At 39.8% G+C, this 27,197-nt stretch overlaps 1 protein-coding gene across 4 annotated transcripts in view; it reads left to right on the plus strand.

Moving 5' to 3' along the window:
- IMMP1L (inner mitochondrial membrane peptidase subunit 1) overlaps positions 1-27,197 on the plus strand; it is a 60,638-nt gene that overhangs the window by 13,043 nt on the left and 20,398 nt on the right. For 3 of the 4 annotated variants that reach the window (XM_019551512.1, XM_019551514.1, XM_019551511.1), the window contains exons 2-4: positions 10,167-10,297; positions 11,090-11,178; positions 11,727-11,853. In XM_019551512.1, coding sequence (XP_019407057.1) covers positions 10,193-10,297; positions 11,090-11,178; positions 11,727-11,853 — 321 coding nt within the window. In that variant the 5' untranslated portion in view covers positions 10,167-10,192. Of the gene's footprint in view, positions 1-3,269; positions 3,292-10,166; positions 10,298-11,089; positions 11,179-11,726; positions 11,854-27,197 lie in introns of those variants that run through there. The other variant, XM_019551513.1, reaches the window with a different exon arrangement.

Consider the following 27,197-nt stretch of genomic DNA (forward strand, 5'->3'; position numbering starts at 1 on the left):
GTGAAGTCTTCATGTTAAATAAGGTATGTATAAACTTATTCATGTACACTACCTCTTGCCAGTGGGCCTGGGAATGTGCATAGTAGGAATCCTAAACAGACAGAAATCATATGCTGCTACCCTCTACCCTTCTTCCACCCCTTCTCCCCTCCTCCCACTTTGAAAAAAAATATTGCAAGGATAAAATGCAGTATACCAAATAGTCTGCTTTGGGGCAATCCATATAAGAAAACTCAGACTAGACAGGAGATGATCACTGGTGCTATTTCGTACTTCTAAAAAGTTAGAGGCTTTAAATAACAGAGTATGAAGCTGATTAATGGTTAGGGCAATTCATAAAACATTTCATGAAACATTGCAGATGAGGGTAAATATAAGATTATGTGCTGTACAGTTGCAAACTAGTTCTTGTGTCTGTATCACCTTTGACATGATCTGAATTTTGGTAACTGCCTTTGCTACAATGTGACCATGCTGGTTTTATCTTTCAAGCTAAGTTTTCTGTACTACCATTTATGTTCATGAAAGTAGAGGATGTTCAGCACCTTGCAGAACAGGATCCTTAATGCCTAATCATTGTGCTAAATTTTAGAATGGTGCCTGCATTATGTCAGCTACATTTTTGACTTAAAAACATCAAATTAAATAATAAAAAAAATCAAATTATGCTGGCTTTTTATTTTAGTTCATGCATTTAAAAACTGAATCTCAGATAAAAAGAGAGTTTCAAAATAAATTCAGTATATTATTTATGAGTGGAACAACACATTAGCATTGAGTTCACAATAGATCATATCGCTTTTATTCCATCTTACAAGCTTAGCAGCACAAACAGAATAATCAACATATTATTTGGCTGTCATCTGCTGAACAGAAACCAGAGATCACAAGGAGGTTTTCCCTAGCTGCAGTGATGGCCTTTTTGTTCCAAGCCCCCATCTGGGAGGGCCATGGTGTGTTATCATATGGAACGCGGGGTTTTCTGTAATCTGCTTAGCTGCGCTGCAGTTTGAATCTTCATTCCATGTTTGTGTAATTTATAATTTTAATGAGACCATGGCTCTTGTGGGCTTTGAAATATATTAAAAGCTCTTTTGTGCATATGCTTTTGTTCTTGCTTAATAGGCTCAGTGTATTTAAAACTGATGAATTTTTATTCATGGATTTGGATGTCTGGGGATTAACTTAGGCTGAATATCATTGCACTCATCTATTGATGTTTGAAAAGTATTATTTTTAATGCTCGTGTCTGTAAATAGAGAAGAACTTTAAAATATGATTATGTAAAAAACAAATAATGAATAACTGAAATTTTACAGATATGAATTAGAATCAATATGCTTTTTCACTATATAAATTCATAGCTAAGTACTATATGATTTGAGTGATTATTGTAAAAGTTACATTATAAAGAACTAAAAGTACAGAATCAGAATCTACAAACATATATTTGTCTTTATTTATTCAGGCTTAATAGGAAAAAAGGAAATTTGGGAAAGCTTGTTTGCATTCATCTTGTTCCAATTTCCTTGTGTAGATAAAATGCACACTTAAAAAATGAAGGATGAAATTCTGGCCCCATTCATTTCAGTGTGTCTAGAATATGAGTGTGTTAGTGTTAGCACTTAACTTGGTACACAAAGAAAGTACATTTATTTTATTATGAGGCTGTATTCTTAACTAAGAAAGAACATGGATAGGGAGCATGCAGAGCGATCTTTTATGTTACTGTTGCTATAACTAGTTTTTTATTAAGATAACTACAGTTTTTAAGAAATTCTGAAATCAAATTTATTTTTGTTTTTTACTTTGACAATTTATAAATGTTAATAGTCATTCTTAAATCAAATTTGCTACACGTCTTCCTTTTTATGATTTTGGTTTTAATGTAGTAAACCATCATAGAATACTTCCCAAACCATCTCACTTACCGTACAGGTGACCAACAATTGACATAAGGCTAAACCAACCAAAATCCTTAAGACTTTCTTCTATCCCATTTTTTTGCTTGATGATGAAGATAAAATGATTGCTTGCTTGTGTTGGGAGGGTTTTGTTTTCTACAGCAAATAATCCTGTTGATAAGAGGCAAGCATTTCCTAAACAGGTTATTATTTTCCTGTTGGTACATCTAATTCCTGGTTTTAGAACATACCTTAGAGTTAGAGTTTAATTCTTTAATATTTTCAAAGTATGTACATGTTTTCAGAAGTGACCCAGACATTTGAAAGACTGTCACTGCCTGTGGCAGTGTTAGGCTTTTAAATCCCATAGACTTTTGAGTGCCTAAATTGGTTTTGAAATGAGGCTTAGTGGCCTTAACTCACTTAAATATTTCTATTTTTTTTCCCCTAAAGGTTCATTCACCTCAAGAAAGTTTACTTATTGAAAGCTGGGCTAGAAGTACTGTAATTAGTTGAAACTTGCTATGTAGCCACAGTGGGATATTCTTAGTTTGGATATAAATGGTGGTCTCCTGTATTATGCTTTAAGTTCATTGGGAAATGGGTCATGTTGTCCTATGTATCTGTCTGTAGGATCTCAATCTTACAAGACATTTTAGAAAAAATAATTTAAAAGCCCCAAGATCTCTGAAACTTGCCATGAATGATTAGATGTTTTGTCAATCAAGTGGATACCTTTGCTTCGGTAAAGGCTAATATATGCTCTTGTGGAAGAAGATGCAATTTCTAGCATACACCTATCCATGAGTGCAGTGTACTGTTCAGCACAGTTGAATTGTTGAGAATTCTGTTTACCTTGTCAAGGCAAGTGGTGACAATTGTTCCACAAACCTGGAAGATCAGCCTCCTCCTCATGTAAGTAGTCCTTACTCATTTGAGTAGCTTCATTCACTCCAAAGGATTGAATAAAGGCTTGCAGGATTTAGCTGCATGTTAGCATGAGGTCAGTTGAGGAAGGAGTATTCAATGAAGACATGCTGTGAGGGATGGTGATAGGACTAATGTGCAGGAACAGATAGTCCTGTCCTCCAGCAAATTTCTCAGGATCTTCACTTTGAGGCCTAAACCCAGTATGTTTTCTACAACTGAAAAATAATTAAACCAAGTCTTACCACTATCCTACATGCAAAGATCTGGTGAAAACTTAATGAAGAGAATCTTTGTTTTTCTTTCTTTGATCCCTATGTAGGGGTTTTTCTATGAGCGGAGGATTGTCTTGCTCATTATTTTTGTAGTATTGCTTTTTACAGAAATTGATACAATTGGAGACAAACACTTTCCTCTTCTGGAATAAATAACTAACTAAACACACTTTTTATTTAACAAGGTATTCTGATTTCTGGAATGGTATAAATGTTTTACATCATTCTCATTTTTATATTTGTAAAGTGGCTGCTTATGTTTGATGGGGAACATACCTCTCCCATTAAATGCGATGCATTATTTTACTTTTCTGACTCATGTAATGTTAGTTTCCCATAGAAACCTTGGTATAAAATTAATTTGCATTTGTATGAAATGGTAGCCAAAACACAGATAAACATTTGACCGGAATCAGGTCAGGTTTTATTGTTTTATTAGGTTTGAATAGTCAGGTCAGGTTTTATTGTTTTACTACTTACATTGAAACAAAAAAAATCCAGTGTAATCTTTGCAAAAATTTTTGAAGCAAATTGCTGTAATGCTCTAAGGATAAAGATAGTAATGAAATTGGATTCCTCATATTGGGGAAAATTGATAAATTCTCTCTCAACAAAAAAAATGTGATTTAAGTTGCAAGAAAAATACTGACACTACATATTTTCATTATTTTTAAATTAAATATATCTCAGCATCTTTACTGTAACAAGAAGTCTCTTCTGTGGACATCATAATATTTTATTTAGCTGTATTTTTATTGGCTGCTGCTTTGTATTCCTTGCATTTAAGATATTGGCAGAAAATGTTAACTTGTCCTCTTAGACAATGCCATAGGCTATAGGGAGATAATACATCTGTCCATTGATTTCTTAATTTTATTATGTACACAGTCAATTGTAATCCAAGATTACAGCAAACAAGATGTTAATTTCTGGACATAATCTATGTACCTTTCACTTACAGAGTGTGATTGTTACAGAAGCAAAGAATAAAAAGAATAACATTTTTGCTGTCCTCACAGGAGCTGTCAATAAAAGATGTAATGGGGGATTTAGGAATCTGGAAATGGCTAACTAATTTATGTGAATCTATTTTATTTCGGCTAGAAAGACCAAGCTCTGTTTCGTCTGCACTGCATATTGCAGAGCACAGGCTGTCTATAGAAAACCAGGCGGCTGCATATGGATAGTCCCTTGATATCATTCACTTGCTGTGTAATCTTATTATGCAAAGTTCTAATCTTCACCTAGAATGAATGCCTCTGGGTCAGAATATAGTCATATCAGGGTTTTTGAGGTCATGTTTTGTGATCCTTAGCTTATTCTTCTAAGTAGGGCTGGGATTTAAAGGGTATTCCCCAGACACTAGCAGAGATATACAGCAAAACCTGCTGCCTTTTTGGAAGACAAGACCAACATGAGGTCCCTGGTAGGATTAAACTTGATTTGTAGCTGTAGGATTTTTTAACAGATGTATTATTGGACAGGGAATAGGGGGCCACCAGCACAGCGAAATTGGATCACGATTGGCATTCTCAGGGAGTCCGCTGGCTGCTAAAACAGCAGCTGCATGTGGATTTGACTTCTTTCAGGTGAAGCGACTTCCAGTCATTTGGAAAGGATGGGATGAAAAGGAACCTTGGTGATAATTTTGATGTCTGCAAGATTTAGTACCAATGTAATGGGATTATCGGTAACACCTTCACTGCAGAAAAAGCCACCTGGCGCTATAACTGGCAGCAACTGAGAACTAATCCTTTCCCATCTCTTGGATGTCATTCATGAAGCTCAAAGTGATTTCTACCCTGCTAGCTGTGATTAATTTTATAAATAATAAAAAAAATCAAGTGATGAAGGCATAGGATGTGGTGACTTTTTTGTTTGTTTGTTTTTTTTAATGGACATTACATTATGTCTTTTATTTTCAGCAGAAAATAAATTATGCTTTTCTTGTAAAATATTAAACGTTAAATTGTATTCCGTATAACTCCACCAAAAACTTCCAGAAACTGTTTTAAGGTTAAAAACTAAGAGGGGAAATTCTGCAATTGATTCAAGCAGTATCTGGAAATAGGTGTAAAATATTAGTGCTTTATGCTTATAGTTGTATGAGAAGGATGCTTATATAACAACTGTTTTAATCTGAATATGGTCTATTTTTTGAATACTTAAATAATAATGTGTTTATTTTATCGTACATATTGCATTATATTCATATCTTCCATAGTCTTGTCAGTTGATAGGACTTTGTATTAATGCAAACTATGTGGATGATCTGACACCTGAAGATGCTAAGCCACTTATTTCTGAATAGTAAATAATTTGCTTTTCAAAATAGTGTACTGATGGTTTTTTTCAGGGAAATATACATTAGTTGATATCGCTAATGTTTGAGTACAGAAATTACAAGTATTTTAAAAATTTTTTTTAAGCTAATTTAAAATGCATGTCTAGGGTTTTTTCATTGAACTAGGCCTTACCAGTTTATTATAGAAATGAAGTAGGATTTCACTGAAGTCTTAGTAGTTAAAGCTACCAGGAAGCTTTGTATTGAGATTTTAATTATTTTAAGTATTCTTTTCAGCATGTTAATAAACAAACTAGTTGGGAAAGAGATCTGAATTAATCCCCTTGCTTAAAAATATGTACAAAATATATACTGTGTCTAAATATTATCAATGTGATATTAATTTTGGAGTACTTATAGCAGTTAAGCTTCATGCAGAAGTTAGCAATAAATGCCTTGAGCATTTAACTAAAATTCATTTGGCTTCAAGTACTGCTTATATGAAACAGAAGTAATGGTAGTTCTCTATTTGCTTGGATAGTGGAGCAAGACTTCACTTAATAAAAGTGTTGAAGAGTTAAAGAATTATTAGGTCCAGGCAAGAGAGCTAGGTACTAAACTTTAGACCTCTTAATTCTATCTACTCTCCCTTGATTGCGGGACAGTTTCATAACAGGGTTGCTGCAACAGACGACACTATTTGTTGTTTTAACAGGTTCTGAATTTCTGTAGATAAACTTGGAAGTGGTATTCAGGGACATATAGGGGGTGAGTTGGAAGTAAGTTAAGTTTGTGTTCTGCATAGCTACTGTTGGGTGTATACCTTACAACTTAGACCGAAAAATGAACTGGTGGTACTTGGTAACATTGTACCGTGAATCATGCAGTATCCTGGTGGAATAAACATAAATACTCATGGTTTTCAGTTATCAGAAGTTATTTCAGTCAGTAGACCCACAGCAGAACTTAATTTTATCTTGTATGGCAAAAAACAAGGTTTACCCATGATGAGAAGATCTTGTTTGCCAACCCTGGTTTGACAACAACAAACTCCATCTACTTAACAGTGAGGACAGGGGCACAACACTAAGCCTTTTTCTTTACTCTCTTTTTCTCACTATTAACACTGTTATGTGCTTCTGTCACCTATGGTGTTCAAGTTAAATTTTTATATTTAATATAATATAACCAAAACACCTTAAATGGTACGTAACTCTGATTTACCTGTCATCTCAACTGGACAATCCACGGATGCCTGAAATCTCTCTGCTGTTCTAAACTAACCATATATTAACATGAAGTTTCAGAATAAGATCCCTCTAAAGTATTATGTTAAGGTGTACTTCTGTTAGGTTCAACTTGCTTTCTGAGGCAACCTTTCTGGAGGTTCCACATACAGATACCAGTACAACTTTTGCTGCAAAAGTTGTGCTCGTTAATTCATACTTGTTATAAGATTGATTGATTGATCTGCTACCACTCAATCTTCTTTTATCACCTACAAAACATTTCTAGGTGAAGAGTGTCCATTTCTGACATCAAACCTTTGATTCCTGTGTTGATTACAGCAAGTCACATTTTCTGGGTGTCCAAAATAACTCTTAAAAGTACGATTAGTTCAGAATGCAGCCATTCAAGTGTCAGTTTACACAAGACTTTCTGCACATACTATGTTACAGACATTGCCCATGCCAGTTAGGCAAATAATTGATTTTAAGATTTTGTTGATAGTCTACAAGTTTCTGCATGGTTTGTTTTCTTTATAAATTAATGAGTTTCTACCCTTTTATGTAATATCTGGACCATCGGCAACTGAAAAATTTGTTGGGAGTTTTATTATGGGATTCAAATATTTTTGTTACATTGTACTCTATTGCGAAATATATTAAATATGCTAAATGATTAGCTAACATGCATAGCTTTCTAGTTATTTTTCACATCAAACGTTTTGAGTAAATCCTTTCAGAATAAGGAACTAGATAAAAGTGAAACATTTGTCAAAATTATTATTTCTACTCTTACTTTCTACAAGTAAATGGTAAAAGCAAAGAACTAAAGCTTAGTCGTTTTTAAGTCCTTCATTCAGACAACACTTCCATATAAGTATATAGTTTTATACAAATGAGAAACAGAGGATTTAAAGCTATAATAGTGCGTTCTTGTTTTGCACATGTCAAACAGCTAAAATAATATGCAGATGATGGAATTTATCTCTCTGTATTAACTTGACTATATTACATACAAAGTATTTTCTATACCTTTAATATAACAAAGGTATCTTGTATGTTTTTTAAACAATAAAATGGCATGACATAAATCCTGTCTCCATTGCATTTGAGGGCAAAACTTCTGTTATGTTTGGAGAATGCAGGATTTCACCTGGAAACACAACAAAGTTGAGTTAATGTTGCTCTTGGAACTTTGCTGGCATTTTTCTCTCATTTTAAAATTTAATTTTGGAATACTCACTTGGTGCTAAACTGTATTAAAAAAAAATTTCCTCACTTTTTTTCTCCCCAGAAGCTTTGGGAAAATAACACCATCTACTTATGTGCTTGCTTTCAAACAGTTCCAGTTAGGTTCCAAAATTAATGATTTTGCTGTTGCTTTAATTTCACTATAGTTTTATATAAGTCCAGAATGATCAACAAAGCAAGAGACAATCTGTTTATGTAACCTCATTTATTATTTAGGTAAACTAAAATTATAGAACCCGAGGTCCTGATTTGGTAGGCTTTTATTGGTTGAAGTCTTTACTACTTTAAAACTTAGTTCTTTGAAAGTTGGTATTTGGGGATTATTGCAAAATGTAATAAAGAGAATTACCACATTCTAAAACTGCAAGTTTCCCGATTTATTTCTTACCCTGAATTTTGTTCTGTTCCTTATGTTGCATTTTATTTAGATAAATCTTGTCTTTTTTTTTTTTTTTCCCAGTGAGATTTCTGTGATGTCTAATATACTGGGTCTGATTTGGTAAACTGTTTTCAATGTGAATAGTGCTGCTAAAGAGCTAATTGTCCACTGGATTACCTTAGTTTTCTGTCTGTATAACTTTAGTAGTAAATTGGACCAAAATCTTTAAATCACTGCTACTGGTGAATGACTTCTTGTTCCAAAGTTCTTCATATTAATTAGGTGCCAAATCTTGAAGAAGTTACTGCTAAGGTGCAATCTTGTCATTTGAGTTTGTTTATATAATCTTTGCTTCAAACTGTATGTACATTTTTGATAGGATAACATACTTTCGTAAGTTTAGATTTGTTTCATAAGTTTAGATATATACTCTAAACTTACAAAAGTATGTTATCTTATCAAAAATGTGCACCCAGTTTAAAGCAGAGACTTTTTTTAAGACTTCATTTATCTAAAGATCCCAACATTTTTGTGATTTCAGATTGATGTCAGGAGGCACTCAGCAGCTCATAAGGTGTAACTGTTAAAAGTTGCACATTCACAAAATTCTGTGGTAGCCCAAATTTTGTTTTATCTGAGCAATAAGCACTGTATAATAAAAGTTAGCTGTTACATGACATGCTTTGTTGAACTGAAACCCTAGTTCTGAACTACTACGTAAAATGCCACTTACGCAGATACTTCATAATATTCAGTGCTTTTAATAATTTTAATAAATGTATCTCCTTCTTGCTTATGCGTACTTTGTGTTCTCTTCTAAGTTCAATACAATTTACTGTGGCATGGAGACTACCAATATAAATACCCAACTTTATTTTTCTGTTAGTAGGGAAGTGGTAGCCAACCCAGATGTAGGACTTCTCTTCCTGGCTTGTAGGTATCCTTCCTTAGTTCTTATTGGAAAGCAACTGATGCCTGTGTTAAGATATCTTCTTCCTTCCAGATTTCACTTTGAAAACAGTTCAGACCTCAGTAAAACAAGGGAGACTCCTTCCCAGAAATGCATGAAAATAACCCTTCTGTGAGCTTCTCCCATCCTTCAGTCTGTGACAGTTGGTTCATTATGTCCCAGAAATAACACAAGTTAGTGTTTAGACAGATGAACAAATTATACCAATTTAAAAGGAAAGAAGGGAGAACTTACTACATGCTTGTTGTGTCTTTATCCCATGGCCATTTGGTGCTTGTTTTTTTGGGGGTAACTTGACCCTGGAATCCTACTCAATATGGGATAGAGTTGGTACCATGGTTCCATTGACAAATGATAAATCTCTGCCCACAGTCTGTCTGCTCCCTAAGATGGTATTTCTCCAGCTGATGTAGGTATGAGAGAGATGGTCTGAAGCTTATGCAAGAGTCCAGTCCCAAGGCTTTTGAGATCCGAATCAGCACTTTGAATTGTACCATACAGCTTTTTGGCGTGGTATAATATGCTTCTCAGAGGCTGCTGTGTTCTGCTTGAGTTTAGCAATTGTTTTTTGCATGTGATCACAAACTGCAATTGCAATGATTTACCACCCTTACCCAAACCCACTTTGTTATGCACTAGGATTTTCAGTCAACTGCATTATTTTGGTCTGGTAAAAATAAATACAATACTGAGTATCATCTGCATTTTAATGACATCACAGGTTAAATATCATATAGTTCTAGAGCATGGGTGAGGTTTTTTTTTTTTCTTCCTCTCTGAATGAATTAATCTTTTTAGGTATTTCTAATGACCTGTACCTTTCATTCTCATTAATTTAAAAACATTGCATGTTATCTGACTTCTAAAATATTAAATACAATTTCTAGAGTTTGTTGGATGTTTATTTTTAGCTTAAAACTAATTATGCAACTTTCATTTATATGTATTAGGGTCCACTGCAAGCAAACCCTGTACTATGTTTCAAGATGTCCTGGGAAAAACCTTCAGACTTCTTGGATATACCCTTCAGTATGGCTGCATAGCACACTGTGCCTTTGAGTATGTTGGAGGAATCGTTGTGGTAATTTCTGTTTTCATGCTAGTAAAAATGAATAGCTTATTAAGGAAGAACTGTGTACTAAGTTTTAACACTATAAATATTTTAAAACTGTGCTTCATTTTTGCAGATACATTTTTAAGTCTGTTATTGAACAGCTTTTTCTAAAAACAATTATATACGTTAACTGAACTTTCACTTTTTGGCTTCAAGAGTCTGTCTCAAAAAATATCTCAACTTCAGGCCAGAATTCTTCTCATGGTCCACTGAAGCAAATGAAAGTTATTGAGCAGCCTGGAAGAGGTACTCAGTCACTCATAAGATATGGACCACTAATAACTCCTTAGGAAGGCAATTGTTGCTAATCTTTGGGCTGCTGGGTTGTAGCTGTTTTTTGGTTCTCTATATTGAGGATAAAACCTTTAAAAACCTAGCAAATCTAGCTTCCCACCCCCCAAAGTAATCATCTTTGGGGGACAGAATTACTTCCACAACTTCTAGGTCACCCTCACAGAGAATGAGGAAAGGGGCCCCCGCTCTTAATTTCCTGTATTGGCCCTTTGGCAGGTGGTGAATTTTGTGGATACCAGAGTGGATTGACCTATAATGACATGACAGTTGTAAAAGCTCTGAAGACATCTTTATACCCATCCTTTTCAACAGTATAATACACTTCTTGGCCACAAATGAGGATTTGGCCTATTTCTTCATGTTATGATGTTTTGATAACTTCTTTAAAAATAATTTAATCTTTTCAGTATTCGAGTTGAACTATTTTTCAACAAGGGTTTTTTTTTTTCTTTTTTTAATTTGCAGTGTTCTGGACCTTCAATGCAGCCAACAATTCAAAATTATGATATTGTTGTTTTGGACAACCTTAGCCGCCATTTTTACAGCATTCAAAAGTACGTTGATTTACTTATCATAGATTGGTGTTGTGTCTTTTCCCTGTACTCCTCTACCTTTAGTTTGTTTTTGTACCTTCCTTGACTTACAAGGAACTTTGTCTCAAAGAAAGAAGACAGATTAGTTGTTTTGCTTTTAGTGAACATAATCAGAATTACAAAACAACTGAAGTTAGTGTTTCCCTGGGACATACTGCATAGCTCTTTTGTGAGTTTGGCCAAAAAGCTGAAAATCCCTTGTGTGCTTCTAAACACATTACCACCAAGCTGAATAAGCGTTTCTATTTTTAGATTGTCTTGTTCTATTTTACACTGAGCTTTTGATGCTGTGTCCAGATAGGAGGTTAGGGACTGATTCTCACCAGGAATGACACACATACTGTTTCTTAGATAGGCCGTATGCCCATGTCCCTTGAGAATTGTACTCGGTGGTTCATCATCAAGAAACAGAGTAAATATTTTTAATTGAAAGATTATAACTTTTACATATGTACATATTCATTCAGATACTTATTTATACTGACATTTCTGTCAATTTGTTTCCTTAGAGGTGACATTGTAATTGCAAAAAGCCCAAGTGACCCAAAATCAAATATCTGTAAAAGAGTAATTGGCTTGGAAGGAGACAAAGTCTGTACAAGCAGTCCTTCAAATTTCCTTAAGAATCATAGTTATGTAAGTATTGTAGTTTTATATTTTTTGAAGCTAACCTTACCTAAAATGCAGTCAACATTTATTATGCCTATTAATTAATACTCAAATATTTTTAAAGTCTTTATTATATGTAGTTAGGTATTATACAGTTTTATTCTGAAATGTATTTTTGTCCAATATATATGAGAGTGTTTCACAGGTGTCTCGGCTGTTTTCCCATGTGTAGCTTAGATCTTTGCTCTGAATTTTGCTTAGGGCTGCCAATTTGGAAAAGGTCTCCACTATCCTTTTGTCTTCAGCATACAACAAGTAGGAGTTTCAAAGGGGCCACTTTTTATAACAGATTTATTCTCTGTAGTTTGAAAGAAGGTCTGATGAAAAATTTCACTGCACTTCTTCACTGCTTTCAAGATATTTCTCTATAAAATTAGTTTTCTGAAGAAAGTTTGAAAGGTAGCACTTCTATTTATCCCTCAAGCAGACAGAGACACCAAGAGGAAGCTGAAGGGCAAGAAATGTTTTCCACTGCTCAACCAATCCATATGTTGGCAGAACTGACAGGTGAAGTTCACAATTGGTGGTTTGTAAAAAGTCTGTCCAAGGTAGCTGAGCAGGCGTCTTTCTCTGGGATTAGACTGGAAGCTGATAGCATGAAAAGAAGGAAGATACTTTTTTCCTGAGTCCATTGGCCCACTCCCCATAAAGCTTGTAACCCTATTAATGTGGCTTGAAGAACCATCAAGAAAGTTTCAGTAGAGGCCCCTTAAATCTTAAGAGAAGGTCTTCTTAGCAGAAGAAAGAAATTCCTGCCTCAGTAAGGTATACAGATGAATTTGCACCAAGAGGGTAGAGAATGATGTAGTCTGCCCCAAATGGTATACCTTTAAGGCTTCAGTTACTGTAAACTTCCAGCTTTACCTCAGCTCCTCAGAAACTGGCGGTTCGTTCTTAAGGGGCCCACAAATTGAGTCAATTCTGGCCTTTTTTAAATAAATGGAAAATTGCTTTTGACATCAGTGGCAAGGGTGGTTCAGGGAAGGAAGAGATTGAACATTTCATTCTTGGCAGTGGACAAAGGAATGGGACCAAAAGGAGAGCATGGAAGAGAGATCCTGATTCCCGAGTCCAGTGAGAAAGGTACTCCACCGTGTGTGTGTGTTGAGAGGGACCATGCTCGCATTTTTTTTATATATTTTTCATTACATAGTCATTAGATAAACTCTAGATCAGGGTGGGCAAAATGTGGCCCGCCAGGCCATTCTATCTAGCCCACAGGGCCCCTAAAAATTTTAGAAAGTTAGTATTTATCTGCCCCTGGCTGCTTGTCATGCGCCCCTGGCTGCCTTGCCAAAACTCAGTAAGCAGCCCTCCACCTGAAATACTTGCCCGCCCCTGCTCTAGATAATCTAAGAAGAGTTCATTCAGTGTCCTGGGTGTTTTAACTTTTATTTAAATAAGAGTAAAAAATCCTGTTGTAGCATCAGAAGACCTGCAGATTTTGGTTCTCATACATGATTCAAATGGAAAGCAGAATCTCCTCAAATTCCCATCGTTTTAAACTACAGTGTGATAGTGACCACGCTTTCAATAAAGTACTGGATCAATGGGAAAAGAACTATAAACCCTCAGATAACCTAAGATAAGCACTTTTCTAGAATCTCTAGGGGAACTCACAAAGTTGTCTCAAATCACTTGAATGAGGTTAAAATTTTGATACCCTGAATAAGTTTTGCTATGGAAAAGCATACTTTAATCTAGGGATGCTTCAAGATGGGTTGACTATGGATCTGAATACTTGGCAAAATACAGTTCTCTGATAGCTACTGTATTATACTGTGGAGACTAAAGCTGTAATAACCATGAGTTCCTCAGAACAGTGGTTCTCAAACTTTTTTGTACCAGGACCCCTAAAAATCAATGGTAAGTCCCAACCCAGTGCCCCAAGGCAGGAAATCCAAGGGTCAGAAAAACCCATGCAGAAAAAAACCAGATTGGCACATGGTAGCGCATGTTGCCCCAAAACGGAGCCTGACTGGCCAGTACACTTATTGTTATTGTTACCCCAATAACAATAGCTTTATTGTTTTAAGTGTAAGAGCCTTATTATTTTAAGTGTACTGTACCTTTATGTAGCCAAACTCTGTGTTAGGTTATACGTACATTCAAATCACAAATTCTTCAATGAGTTAAAAAAATAGCAATTTTACTGGGCTCGTGTTTTTTTTTTTCTAGGCTGCCAAATGCACTTCAGTGGACATCTGTAATATAATCTTACAATATTTAAATGCTCTTGAGTCAGTCAGTCAATAATCTAACCAAGGTGTGGTGGAGCACCAGCGGGGTGGTCACCACTTAAGGGCTGTTGCAGGCTCTGAGTGAGCCTGTGGCATGAGCAGCAGGCGAAGCTTCCCTCCCACCCGGAGCCATTAGAAGGAGGAAGGTGGGTGAGGAGAGCAGACAAGGGCAAGACAGCGCTGATGAAGCAGCCATTTTAAGATCCTGCCTGTGGCAGGCCAGTAGGGGGCACGCCTGCATTGAGCCACCCATCTCACTGCGCCTGACCACCTTCCATGCTCCAAGTGCCTCCCTGGGGGTTCTGCTGCCACCACCCAGGGCTGGGCTTGATTCTGGCTCTGTGCATCCTGGGAAACACAGGCCTAGTAGCCCTTGAGGGTACTTGATTCACTTCAAGAACTTGGGATGCTTCCTTCAACCAGAAGCACAAGCAGTGGTCTCCCTTAGTCAGCCGAACCAAGGGGACCCCAAGGCATAATCTAGACCCACTCCCAATAAGTCTCCCACACTAGGTACAAAGGAGAACTTTTATTGCTTACAAGAGGTAGGGTTGGAATAGGGTACAGGATAGAGCAATATCGGAGAAATCCCATAGAGCAAACTCCCATGGCTGAGTAGACTTTGATCACACATCTGTGTTACTGCAAGCTAGATATCTAGTTGGATCTCAGGTAGCTTACTCACAAGTATCATCCAGAGGCAGGTGGAGATTCCCTCTGGAGGCAGGCAGTTCCGTGATCATGAGTTTTGAGAGAGAGAGCAAGTTTCAGATGGTTCAGCTCTTCTCTCTTTGAGTCTTCCTCATAGCTGCTGCCCCCTCCTCTTGGGCAGTCCTTAACTTATAGCCCCTGTGACCTTGTTCACGTGGTCCAATGGAGGCCAGCTCCTGTTGGCTGTCAGCCAACCAATTTGAAATGCATCACTAGTTGCTGGGCAGATTGGCAGTTCCTAGCTCCCCAGGGAGCAAGCCCCTCATCCGGGTATGTTATACCAGTCACGTAGGCAGAGGGAGCAGGTTTCCCCCCTCCCTCAGGAATGTATCCAGCTCAGGTTACCTAAAGAGATAGGGTAAGGTGTGTATCCTCCTCCGCTGGGCCCATTCTAACCAGATTGTCACAGAGCAGAGTTTTTGGGGAGAAACAGAGGTGGCCTTCTGCCAGACTGCCTCAGGGCTGGGGCAGCAGTTTACTTCCAGCAGCTGAGGGAACAACACCACCCAGTTGCCCTACTGCTCAGGGAACATCTTTGAGGTAAGGGCATGAGTTATGGGGGATGGCAGGAGGCTCCTGCTGCTGGGCATGACCTGAGATTGCACCTTGCCAGGGAAGGGTGGCCTGGTGGGACTCCTGGTGGCTAGGGAGTCCCGAAGAGATGCCAGGCCAGTTACCTCCCCAGTTAAAGGCAGGTAGCGGGGGCTGGGGTTAAAGCAGCATCAGAGAGAAGTGGGGCCAGGCGTACCCGTGCACTGCCCACTCAGGCTGGGAGGCACCTCAGCCCAGAGTTGGTAGTGGGTTCAGGCATGCCCATGCAACGGACACCTGAGCCCATTGGGGTGTAAAACCCTGGAGCCCCAGAAAGGGACAAGAGCTGTATCAAGGCCGTGGCCGATGGGCGAGAGTTGTGTCAAGGTAAGTCTTTGGGTGCCTGAGGCCGTGAGAGGTGGCATAGAGTCAGAGCCATAAGTGAAAGGGGTGAGTCATCAGCCCCCAAATTGTGAACTAGTGGGTTGTGTTACTCATTGAGGGGCCGGGGCAGAGTCAGGCAAGTGTTCTGCTAATTGCCCAGCCACCGTTCAGATGAGGGTTACAGGATAGGCCCAAAAGACTGCACCAGGGCTGGGTGAGGAGTGTAAAGCCAAGCCGGACCCTCCAGGGTCACTCAAGGGAATAGAGTGGGGTGAATGTGGTCCATTAAGGGGCATGAGAGAGAGAGAGGCACCAGTGAGAGGGGGACGGTATGAGTGAGACCTTTGAACAGGGCAGTATGAGAGAGGCCTAACACTGTGCTGAGTTGGGCCTGGCCTCAAGCTGGATGTGAGAGCCCAGAGGGTACTCACTGAGGCCAGGGACAGGAACCACTTCACGTTGCAATGTCCAGGCTACAACGGGAACTCCCTATCTGTACCTGCCCAGTTTAACTTCCACGCCAGGTGAAGTGGATTGGAGGCAATCTCAGCGCCGGCTATATCTGGAGGCCGGGGGCAAGCTGGAGGAGGAGGGGATGCCAAAGGAGCAGAGCCAGAAAACCAAGGAGCCAGAAGTGTGGGTGAGCCCTTGGTCTGACTCAGAGGAGGCGGTGACACCCTCGCTGCAGGAGTAAAGAAGAGGTAGCAGAGGCCAGCTGGCAGAAGGGGATCCAGGAAAGGGTCCAGGGAACCATGGAGGTGAGGGTTCTGCCTGAACTGCTTGCTGCGGCTGGGTTTTTTTTCTTTTCCTCTCTGTACCTTTTTTTCCCTTTTGCTTTGATCTTCCCACGGATGTCGTTCAGCTGGTCGAAGAGTTCTGACCAAGGGCAGGTGTCTGCTCAGGAAAAGAAGAGAAGCGGGTCCCTGGAGAGGCTCTGTGCCTGAAATGGGGGTAGGCAGAAACCTCAAACAGTGAGGACTGCACTCCATCCCCAGCTGATCACTCCAGAGGGGATTGCCAGCTGTGGAAGCAACACTTGCCGTAATTAAGCCCGCTCTGGTTTGGCTTTAAGGTCCCAAAGAAGAGACCAGGGCGGGAAGGTGGACTGCTGAAGATCCTGGGGTAACGGCCCCAGGCAACAGGGCACCAGACCTTGCAGATGCCCAGAAGGAGGAGGAGGGCTAAGGTCAAGGACTTTTGAGGGGAAAAAAAAAAAGAAAAAATTAAAAAAAAAGAAGATGGAACTGGAAAGTTGGCTCTGGGCTGGTCCTTCCATCGTTTCTGGGTCCGGGCTTTGGGCACTGAGCAGTACCTGTGATTGATCTGGGTGTGAGCCGGGCAGTTACCACCTCCCTTTTATGAATCTCCTATATCATCAAAGTCGTTGCAGGTGGGAAAGGAAAGGGCGCCAGATCTCACCCAGCTTGACCGTAGGGGCGCAGCCACACTGAGAGGCCAGTGAATGTCAGCAGAACGTTGGGTTATACGTCCTTACATGGTGACTGCCTGACACCGGAGCATAGCACAACTCGCAGGGAACATCTGTGAGGCATGGGACATAATAGGGAGAGATGGGAGTCATGTTTACCGCCTGTGAACAGCACAGGGCACTTGAAGGGCAACCTCCCCCCACCCCAATCAACATAGTTATTTAACAATAAGGCATGGCAGGTGGGGAAGGCAGGCGGCTTGCCCAAAGACAGGTGGTAGGCTGGCACTGTGACTGGGCATAGGAGTTTGCCCCTGTTCCACAAGGAAATAGTGTTTTCTTTACATTTTATTGAAATGACTACTTTTGTTTTCCTTGTGGCCCTTGTATCAATTCTATTTGCCTTGATTTAATATATTCAAGCCTCTCCCTGGGATGTTAACATGATATTCTAGACAACATGCCAAGCCATGAGTTCTAGAGATTGAGTAAATTTATTAAATTGCATTGTCCCTTTCTTGGATTCTGGTTACCAACTAGTGGCTATATTACAGTAGACTTAGAGTAGTTAGTTAACACATCAAACAGGTAGCAGTTTAAAATTCTGAGACTTAAAGTGCCTCTAGGCAACTGTTTGACTACATTAGCCAACGAGAAGTTTTCTCCTGGCTGAGTATGTAGAAATTGTACTAAGTTTTACATTGGCAGAGTTTATATTCGGTGTTACTTGTAAATTCCAAGCATGTTATTTCTGTGCTCATCAGTACCATTATACACAGGGCCTAAATCTAAATGGCTTCCAAATCTAGTATAACTATCTTTCCAAAATTTGTCCACTCCTCTGTGCTATTTCTGTATGCTAATGTGGCAGGAAAAGTGGGGCACTCCACTATTAGTTACTTCTGTTGCTTTCAGAATACTGCTCTTTCAGATGTGGTAAAAAGAAGAGAGAGGAAAGTAGCTGCTGATCCCAAAATGGTACCCACATCAGCAGAAACAGTCTGAAATTTGACTATTTGAAATTTTGTCTATGGCATGCCTTATATCTTAATATGAATGGGTGAACGAAGTCTATGTGTACCCATAGTAATTTACATACATGGAAATTACTATTGGTATATTGTGTTTAACCCCATTTATTTCAAAGTATGTATTTTTGGTTCCCTGTGTGTTTTGAATGAATGAGGTTTTATCATAGAAGTATGGAAGAGTAGAATCATGGACAGGTTGTGCTGCAAAATGGCTGCAGCTTCTCTCGGCCAGCAAGCATCAGGGGTGAAGTCCAGTGTTTACCCTTTTACAGCTGCTACTGAATTGGCGGTAGCTTTTGGCTGAGCAGCTAAAAACTACTGCCAATAGGTACTGACTGTGAAAAGGTTAGCGTGGGATTCTGCCTTTGCTATTTTCTGGCTGAGAGAAGCAGCGGAGCCTCTCCATGAAAAAATCAGCTCTAAGTCATGACTGGGGAAAATCTTACTTCCTGCATCCTGCCTTCTAAAAACAAGATTTCTTGTTTTATATGGGGGTGTGGTATGCAAGAAAATATGGTATATCAAACCAATCCTGGTACTTTCTTTCATAGAAATTCGCATTTTTGCCTTTTCTTGTACATGTTAATTTTTTTATGTCCAGTAATTACTTTTCAACTATAATGGAGTCTGGAAGGATATACCTGAAATTTTGTTTGTTTATTACAGGGGTAGGCAATGTTTTTTGGCCGGAGTGCCGAAAAACACCACAATGCTTACCTTGGAAAGTCCCAGAGTGCCAGCATGCCAGAAAAACAAAATGAGGACAGGGGGTACATGGCAGGATGCCCTGCTGCCCCATGCCCCATGCTGGGTTTGGAACTGGAAGGCGGCTGGGGCCAGGGCGGAGAGGCAGCAGATGTTTGCAGCTGGCCCAGGTTCTAGTTAGGTGCTGACAGTCACAGTGCCCAGGCTGCTTGCAGCAGGGCTTCCATGGGAGCAGCCTGGGCTCTGTAGCTATCAGCAGCTACCCAGAGCCAGGGCTGGTTGCAGCCAGGAGGCTACAAACAGCTGCTGCCCTCCTGCCCAGCTCCAACTTCAGTAGGTGCCGGCACTGTGCCCATTGGGGCTGGGGGCAGGGAGGCAGCAGCTGTTTGTAGCCTCCCAGCTGCAGCCAGCCCCGGCTCTTACTAGCTGCTGATAGCCACAGAGCCCAGGCTGCTCCCAGCAGGGCTTGCAGCATCCCAACTTCCTGCTGGGAGCAGCTACCTAGAGCTGGGGCCAGCTGCAGCCTCCCTGGCCCCAATGCATGCTGAGGAAGAATGGCCTCGTGTGCCATGCTTGGCACGTGTGTGGGGGGTTGTCGACCCCTGATTTTATAGTTTATCTGAACAAATGTGTAACTATAAAGTATACCGCGTTTAAGATGTAAGGTTGAATTACTTTGTATTAAGTACTGTTCAGATTTGAATATTAAACAAACTGAGAAACTATTAAAATTGGTACTTGACTAGAATTTACCAGATAACAGAGAATTTCTTTATAAATGCCTACAATATTAAAAATGAACTGTAAAGTTAAAATGAAGACTGAATTAAAGCCAGTGCATACACATTGAATTGTCCTGCAATGACATCTTCCTATCATGTCTTCTACTTCTATTTTCTCTGAAAAATGAAAGTCTGATTGCCTTGGTAGTGACTTTTAGTTTCACTTTACAGCTACTCACAGGAGGCACCATGAGAAGGTAGTTACTATCGCCCCCATGATCTCCAGCAGACTATTTGAACTCACTACCAGCCACGGAGGTGGAAAAAAAAGATCAGGTTACAAATCATGAATGATTTGTGCCCGTTTTCATCTGACTATCTCTGTAAGTCGCACCTGAACTTGAGCATCAATAAATTGGTATCTTCATTCTTCCACGTGGACAGTCCTTGACATGAGCATGCTGAATATTAGAGTAGTCTGCAACATCCTTCCCTGTGGGCACACCCCAACCTATGTAGGAGTTGCATTAGACTGTTCCCTCACCTGTAAACATCACATTCAGCAGATCATTAGTAAAGTCTCTAGACCCAGCTGTATGGTCCAGAAATTATCTCACCTAAAAGCTTGACAGTACTTAACAGTATGCCAAGACTTGTAATAGGTTGCATACCTTACACACAGGTGTACTCCTTGTACTCTCAGGCATTAGACCACATGATCTAAGAAGGCAGACCCTAACATCATTACTAGCAATAGAAGGAAGAGATGACAAAAATCACCTGCTCCATCAGCTGTTAACTGAAGAGCCAAACATGGAGGCTTAAGAGGCTTAAAAGTCATAAACTGTTGTACGTAAAGCCCTCAAGCTCCTAGAAGAGATTGGGGGTGCTAAAGCAAACCTATGGGCGGCAACAGAGTGGGCAAAAGCTGCAGACTTTTATAAAAGCCCGGACTGGGTAGATGGAATTCACATGCTGAGAAATAACACCAGATATTGGCTCCTACATTTGGAAGTTGATATCTAATGCCATACAAAAGAAGAAATGCTCTATAATCTGTGATATATAGTGTCACAGAATAATGAGTTCTAGACCCTGGGCATCTAAGTTTCTATAATACAAAGTATATTTTCTATTTTTAAATGTTTTAACATTTTATTTCTGTACAGAATAATTGAGAAATTTAGTAAATAGGGGTACTCTTTAGATACTTCTGGACTTCAGCAAATTTTTGGTTTTTTTCTATTTGTGTGAAAATTATAGCTGTTTGATCAAGTGTCTTGAAGTCTACTTCTAATTCTGTGTAGGCCATGGTTGTTCTGTTTTTTAAAAAGAACTATAGTAGAATTGTTATTGACAGTAATTAGCTTAGTTAACATTTTTGTTACCTGTGCTCTTGCATTAACTCTTATTCAAATACTGATATTTTCCCTTGAGCCCTATAATGATATCATATTGCTGTGATTGAGGTAACATTCTTTTGTTATGATAATACATCTAATAAATCTGTAGAGCACACTGATATCACTATGCATCATTGTCAGTCCCAATTCAGTACAGGATCAAATAAGATCAGATATGCAGCATTAACTTGACACAGTTAAAAATATTATAGGAAATCTGATTTCTTAAAAGAAAAAACAAATACGGAACAATTTTTTTTCTAAAAATATGCTTATTGGATATATGTTTCTAAAGTCCCTGGCAGATACCTTAGTTAAAGGTATGATGGGATATGATACGTGCATGGTAGGGGGTGGAATTTTGGGATTGGGGATCAGATGACAATTGCACTGCACCTGCCCTGCACTGGCAAATTGAAAACTGGATGACTGACTATCAGCTGACTGTTGGCTAGGTCTGGAGACTGCACTGCAGTTTGGCATTTGTCCCAGTGTGTCCCTTACCATCTGTTCCAGACATTAGTGTTGTCCCCAGAGCTATTTGGAACAGAATTTAGAGTACCCAGCCAGGGAAGCCCTTCAGTTCACACCCTTAACCCCTACCACACCCCTGGCTGGGCTGACAGTCAGCTGATTGTCAGCTACTGACTACACATTAAATTGAGATGCCATGCAAACAAGACATAAAATATGTTCTATGTTAGGTGTTAAACCATGGGATCCTGCAAGGCTTAAAATGCCTGTGTGTAACTTTATACACATGCCACATACATTTTAAACATGTATGTGGCATACACCATGTCTAAATTCGAAACCTTTTGCTAGTGGAGCAAAGGTAGTTTGGGATAGAATGGAGGGGTTAAATATGATCTGATACATAAAAAGGTCTTCTGTAGATGCATACATTAGCTCAGAAGTGCTTTTGCTTCTGTAGATTATTCCATTCACCAAACTAGTATGTTATTCCAGAAAAAACCCTACTTTGACTGTACAAAATGTTTCTACCAGGAGGATTTGCTAGTAAAGCTGTAATAGCACACCTCTCCCACTATATAGAGTTGCTGTTGAACTAGAATAGTGAAAATCACTACAACTACTCAGATGTGTAAAATTACTTGTGTGTCAGTTAAGCGTATATTTGAATATATCCTTGGATAGAGGCTGGAATAGGATAGATTAGACCAGGTGCATGAAATTGTAGCCAAAGCCTAAATTTATTTGCACACGAAAAAGACTGAGATTACGACTTAGAGGGAACTTTTAAAGGAGTGCAAGTCCTTCCAGAAATGAGGAATATGTACTGTACTGTATCAGTATATTTTCAGTGTGAACAGTATGGGTCAGTAACCTTTCTCATTTTTCCAAAGAAATATTTCTGTGCAGAGATGCAAATAAATATTTTACTATAGGAGAGAAGTTCTAAAAATGCCTAATATTGTTATTCACTAACTTATCTGTAGTGAACATGGTTCACTATGCAAAGTATAAAAATAGAACAGAACTTATTGAAGGTGACTTACCTGATACTTGGATGCAGTTGTATTATTAAACAAAATACTACTTTATTCAATTCATTTAAACTTTAAATCATCAGAGGTAATAAGAAAAGTAGCAATTCCAATATTTTAATTGTGGCTGTACTGATTTTTTTTTTTTTTTTTAAAGAAGTCATTACCAAAGGATAGTTGTTCATAAATTTTCTAAATCCTGTTTTTAAAAGCCTAATATATAATCCAGGATTATAGTACAAATCCTGAATATCCTATTTTTGTATTTGCATTTGTTTTAATGCCATTTACTTTAGCTTAAAGTTCTTTAGTACCATATGTTCTGTTACTGCAGCTTCTATTTACAAACTGAAAAAGTGAGGGGGAAATCATCAGAGTAAAACAGCTTGTATATCATAAGCCACCAATACTCTAAGCTTTTGTGTCACTTAAACAGAAGTACTACCTAATAATGTCACTTAATACAGCTAGGATCTGTAAATAAGGAACTGCTTTTTGCAAGTCATAGTGATAAAAAGCTGAGATACAAATCCATTTCTCAGCAACACTCCCTTGATAATCAATCACAACACACTGTTAATGCCCTGACTCTAGCTGATGCAGGAGAAATATGTTTACCTTGTGCTAAAGTGAGGTTCATTGCGGAGGTGACATGGTTTCTTCATCCTGTAACTAACTCTAGAGCTAATATAATTCTGAAGATAATGCTGCTTATTATGTTTGCAGATCTGAGAAGTGGTCTTATTCAGAGCTGTTAACTCCCAAACACAGTCTTTGTCAAATGCAATAAGAATTTATACATGAATGCTAAGAATTATTTAATGTTAATATATAATATAAACGAAGAGTGTCAAACTCATCTGATCTGCAGGCTGGATGAGTAGTGCAGGGCTGGTCCATGGACCAGATGAATGGTTTGTGGCCATCCCTGGGGGCTGGATCCAGTGCAGACAGTGCTTATTTAAGCCAATCCAGGACTGCACCGTATGTGGAACCCATGGATGGCTGGTGTGGGACCCACTGCACCTGACCACCACCTTCAAGCAGCTGGAGCAGGCACTGTGTGCAGCACAGGGCATGAGGTGGGTGGTGTGCAGTACAGTGCCTGGGCCCTGCACACACAGCTGTTCCAGCATGTACCACATGCAGTGTGTGAGTCATCTCTGGACCCAGGGGTGGCTATACACATGCTCAGTGGTGCAGGAGGGAGGGGCAGCTCTCGGGAGCTGATCGCATTAAGGAGCCCGTAGTGTCTCGTGTATTCAGCATCCTGCGCTTCAAAATGACAGTCGGGGTGCTTTAACAAGCTGGTTCAGCTAGCTATAGTTAAAGCACCCCCACTATTTTGAAGCGTAGGGAAGCTATATACATGTGATGCTGAGGTGTCGATAATTGAGTCTGCTCTGACGCATATTGATTAGTACATGTTGGAGCAGGTGGCAGGCACGTATATAGGTGCCCAGGGATAGCACCAGGGGCCAGATGATGGAGCTCCCAATCAGAGAAGGCCTGCAGCCTGTATCTTTGACACCCACGATATAAATAATGTAATGCATTGGCAGAAGGCAGAGAAAGGCGACACTTTAAAAACTAACTTGTTCAGAAAGGCATGAGCTTCTATAGGTTACAATCTTTATCAAATGCTATTAATGGACTTTCAGAGAGCAGGGGTACTAAACGGAAATAAATAAAGTAATTTAAATATAAAGAACTGGAGGAGGAAGAGGTCCTGAATGATTGGAAAAGGGCAAACATAGTGCCTTTATTTAAGAAAGGGAAAAAGGAAGATCCAGGGAATTACAGACCAGTCAGCCTCACATCAGTCCATGGAAAAATCATGGAGTAGATCCTCAAGGAATCCACCTCAAAGCACTTGGAGGAGAAAAGAGTGATTAGGAACAGTCGGCATGGATTCACTGTGAGCAAGTCCTGGCTGACCAACCTGATTGCCTTCTGTGATGAGATGACTGGCTTTGTGGATGTGGGGAGACCAGTGAATGTGGTATACCTTGATTTTTAGCAAGGCTTTTGGTATGGTCTTCCACAACATTCTTACAGGCAAGCTAAGGAAGTATGGGCCAGCTGGATGAATGAACTGTAAGGTGGATAAAAAGCTAGCTGGAGCATCGGGCCCAGAGGGTAATAATTAACATCTCTATGTGTAGTTGGCAGCCAAAATAGAGTGCTCCAGAGTTTGGTCCTGGGGCTGGTTTTCTTCAATGTCTTCATCAATGTCCACGAAGATGGCATAGAGTGCACCCTCAGCAAGTTTGCAGATGACACCAAGCTGGGGGGAATAGTAGATAAGCTAGAGGGTAGGGCTAGGATTCAGAGTGGCCTAGAAAAATTGGAGGATTGGGCCAAAAGAAATCTCATGAGGTTCAACAAGGACCAGTGCCGAATCCTGTACTTAGTATGGAACAATCCCATGCATCAGTACAGGCTGGGGGCTGACTGGCTGGGCAGAAGAGGAGACTGAGGGGGGATTTAATAGCAGCCTTCAGCTACCTGAAGTGGGGTTCCAAAGAGGATGGAGCTAGACTATTCTCAGTGGTGGTAGGTTACAGAACAAGGATCAATGGTCTGAAGTTGCAGCAAGGGAAGTTTAGATTAGATATTGGGAAGAATTTCTTCACTAGGAGGGTAGTAAAACACTGGAACAGATTGCCCAGAGAGGTGGTGGAATCTCCATTCTTGAAGGTTTTCAAGACCCAGCTAGACAAAGCTTTGGTTGGGATGATCTAATTGGGGGTGGTCCTGCTTTGAGCAGGGGTTTGGACTAGATGACCTCCTAAAGTCCCTTCCAACTCTAATTTTCCATGATTCTAAGAAAAGGATAGGGGAAAGGGGCACTGGTGAGAGAGGGGAATGTGGATTGAAGCAATCAAAAGGAATAAACAAATTAGTTACCCTGCCCAAGGATGTAAGTGTTATAAAAGTTAGTCCAGGTAATAGGCTACGAATTTCTGAATATTTGTTGAGGCCATACTTAACACAGTCAAGCCCATGGATGAATTTTAGTCTGCAATTTTGCATTCAAGTGAGTTTCTCAATTTTTGTTGTTTAAGAACAGCTACTCCGAGGTCACTGATGGAATGTCCAGGGTGGGTAAGGTAGCCTGCCATTTGCATCTTTCTGGAATTGATGTCTGATGGGTGTTAATTCATTCTACACAGGCTATCCAATGTAGACAGCAGAGTAGTACTGTCAGTGGGTGATGATACATGATATTGGCAGAGGAGGAGATAAATGAACCCTAAATGTTATAATTCCTGTTATTTGCTCCCGTTATAACGTGGTCTGTGTTGATGTGAAGGCACAGCTGGCATCTGGATCTGGAGAGAGGCTGCTACCTTGGTGACAATAGGATTTAGGTAGTCTGTTGCTGGAGATGTATTGTTTGAAATGATGGGGGGGTGTCTGCCTGCAACCAGGGCAGGCTTGTTTCCTAAGGCTACCTTGAAATGATCTTCATTTTCCAGGTGGGGTTGAAAGTCATTCCAGGTGTTCAAACTGGAGATTGTGGGTGACAACAAAAGCGATTAGGTTGTCTTTGTCACGGGGTTGGTATTGTAGCATTTGAGTGGCTACAGTTTTGGGATTGTATTGTAAGAGTAGGAATCCCTGCTTCAGATCGCTAAGGTGTACATCCCAGTTGGTGGGATCAGACCAAATATAGTTCTAACAGAACTATAGATGATGGATCTAGTGGTATGCCCAGGTTGAAAGCTGGTGGTGTGGAGGTAGCTGTAGTGGTTGTTTTTTTCCAGTTGGCATCCTGTCTTACATTTGTTGAGAGATCCAAGATGTATCTGTTGTCAAGTATCAGATAGTAACCCCTTCATCAATATTTTCTTGGCTAAGATGAACTGGCTCACAATTTTTGACTTTCAGGGTAGTTATTTCTATTTCTCTTTGGCAACCATTCTCACTAGGAGGTAATTTTTAAATTCCGTGTTTCACAAATGTCATTATCAGTTCAGAGTTTTATCCTTTGGTCTTTGTGGCTTGTCTACATTGGTATGCCCTGGGCAGGGAACAGAAATCAGTCCACTAGTCTCTATGCTCCGTTGAAGAGACTTCATAGGTGTGATTGCAGCATATGGCTTTGGTCCTGTGAAATGATCTTTGGAAGGATTGGAAATGGAAGTGGTGGTTTGACTGAAAATGCATTGGGTCTGAGAACTAAAACAAACTTGCTCATGCAGGAAGTGATATTTGGGCTTTTCCTAATGTATGAGAACTCGGAGGATGGTGGAAAAATGTAGTAGCTGTCCTTCTGAAACTCACTCGCTGCACCTTGCATTTGCTATCCAATGGATAAATAGATAAATGACACTGGAGCAGTCTTTGCCCAATGGATAAATAGATAAATGACACTGGAGCAGTCTTTGCCCCATTAGAAGCTTGGCCCAAGGTAGAACCCATGTTGCTGATCCACATACCCTGTGGCTAAGTCTCCTCCCCCTGGCTGCACATATGGGCTCAGGAGGTTGTTTGCCCAGTGGGCCCACTTCAAAAGGAGAGCAGAAGAGGCATCTTGATGATGAGGTCGAATGGTCACAAACTCCTGCAAGACCGTTTCAGGCTGGACATAAGGAAGAATTTCTTTACTGTCCGAGCCCCCAAGGTCTGGAACAGTCTGCC

The sequence above is a fragment of the Crocodylus porosus genome, unplaced genomic scaffold, assembly GCF_001723895.1.
Source record: "Crocodylus porosus isolate Cpor-Errol unplaced genomic scaffold, CroPor_comp1, whole genome shotgun sequence".
Lineage (NCBI taxonomy): Eukaryota > Metazoa > Chordata > Crocodylia > Crocodylidae > Crocodylus > Crocodylus porosus.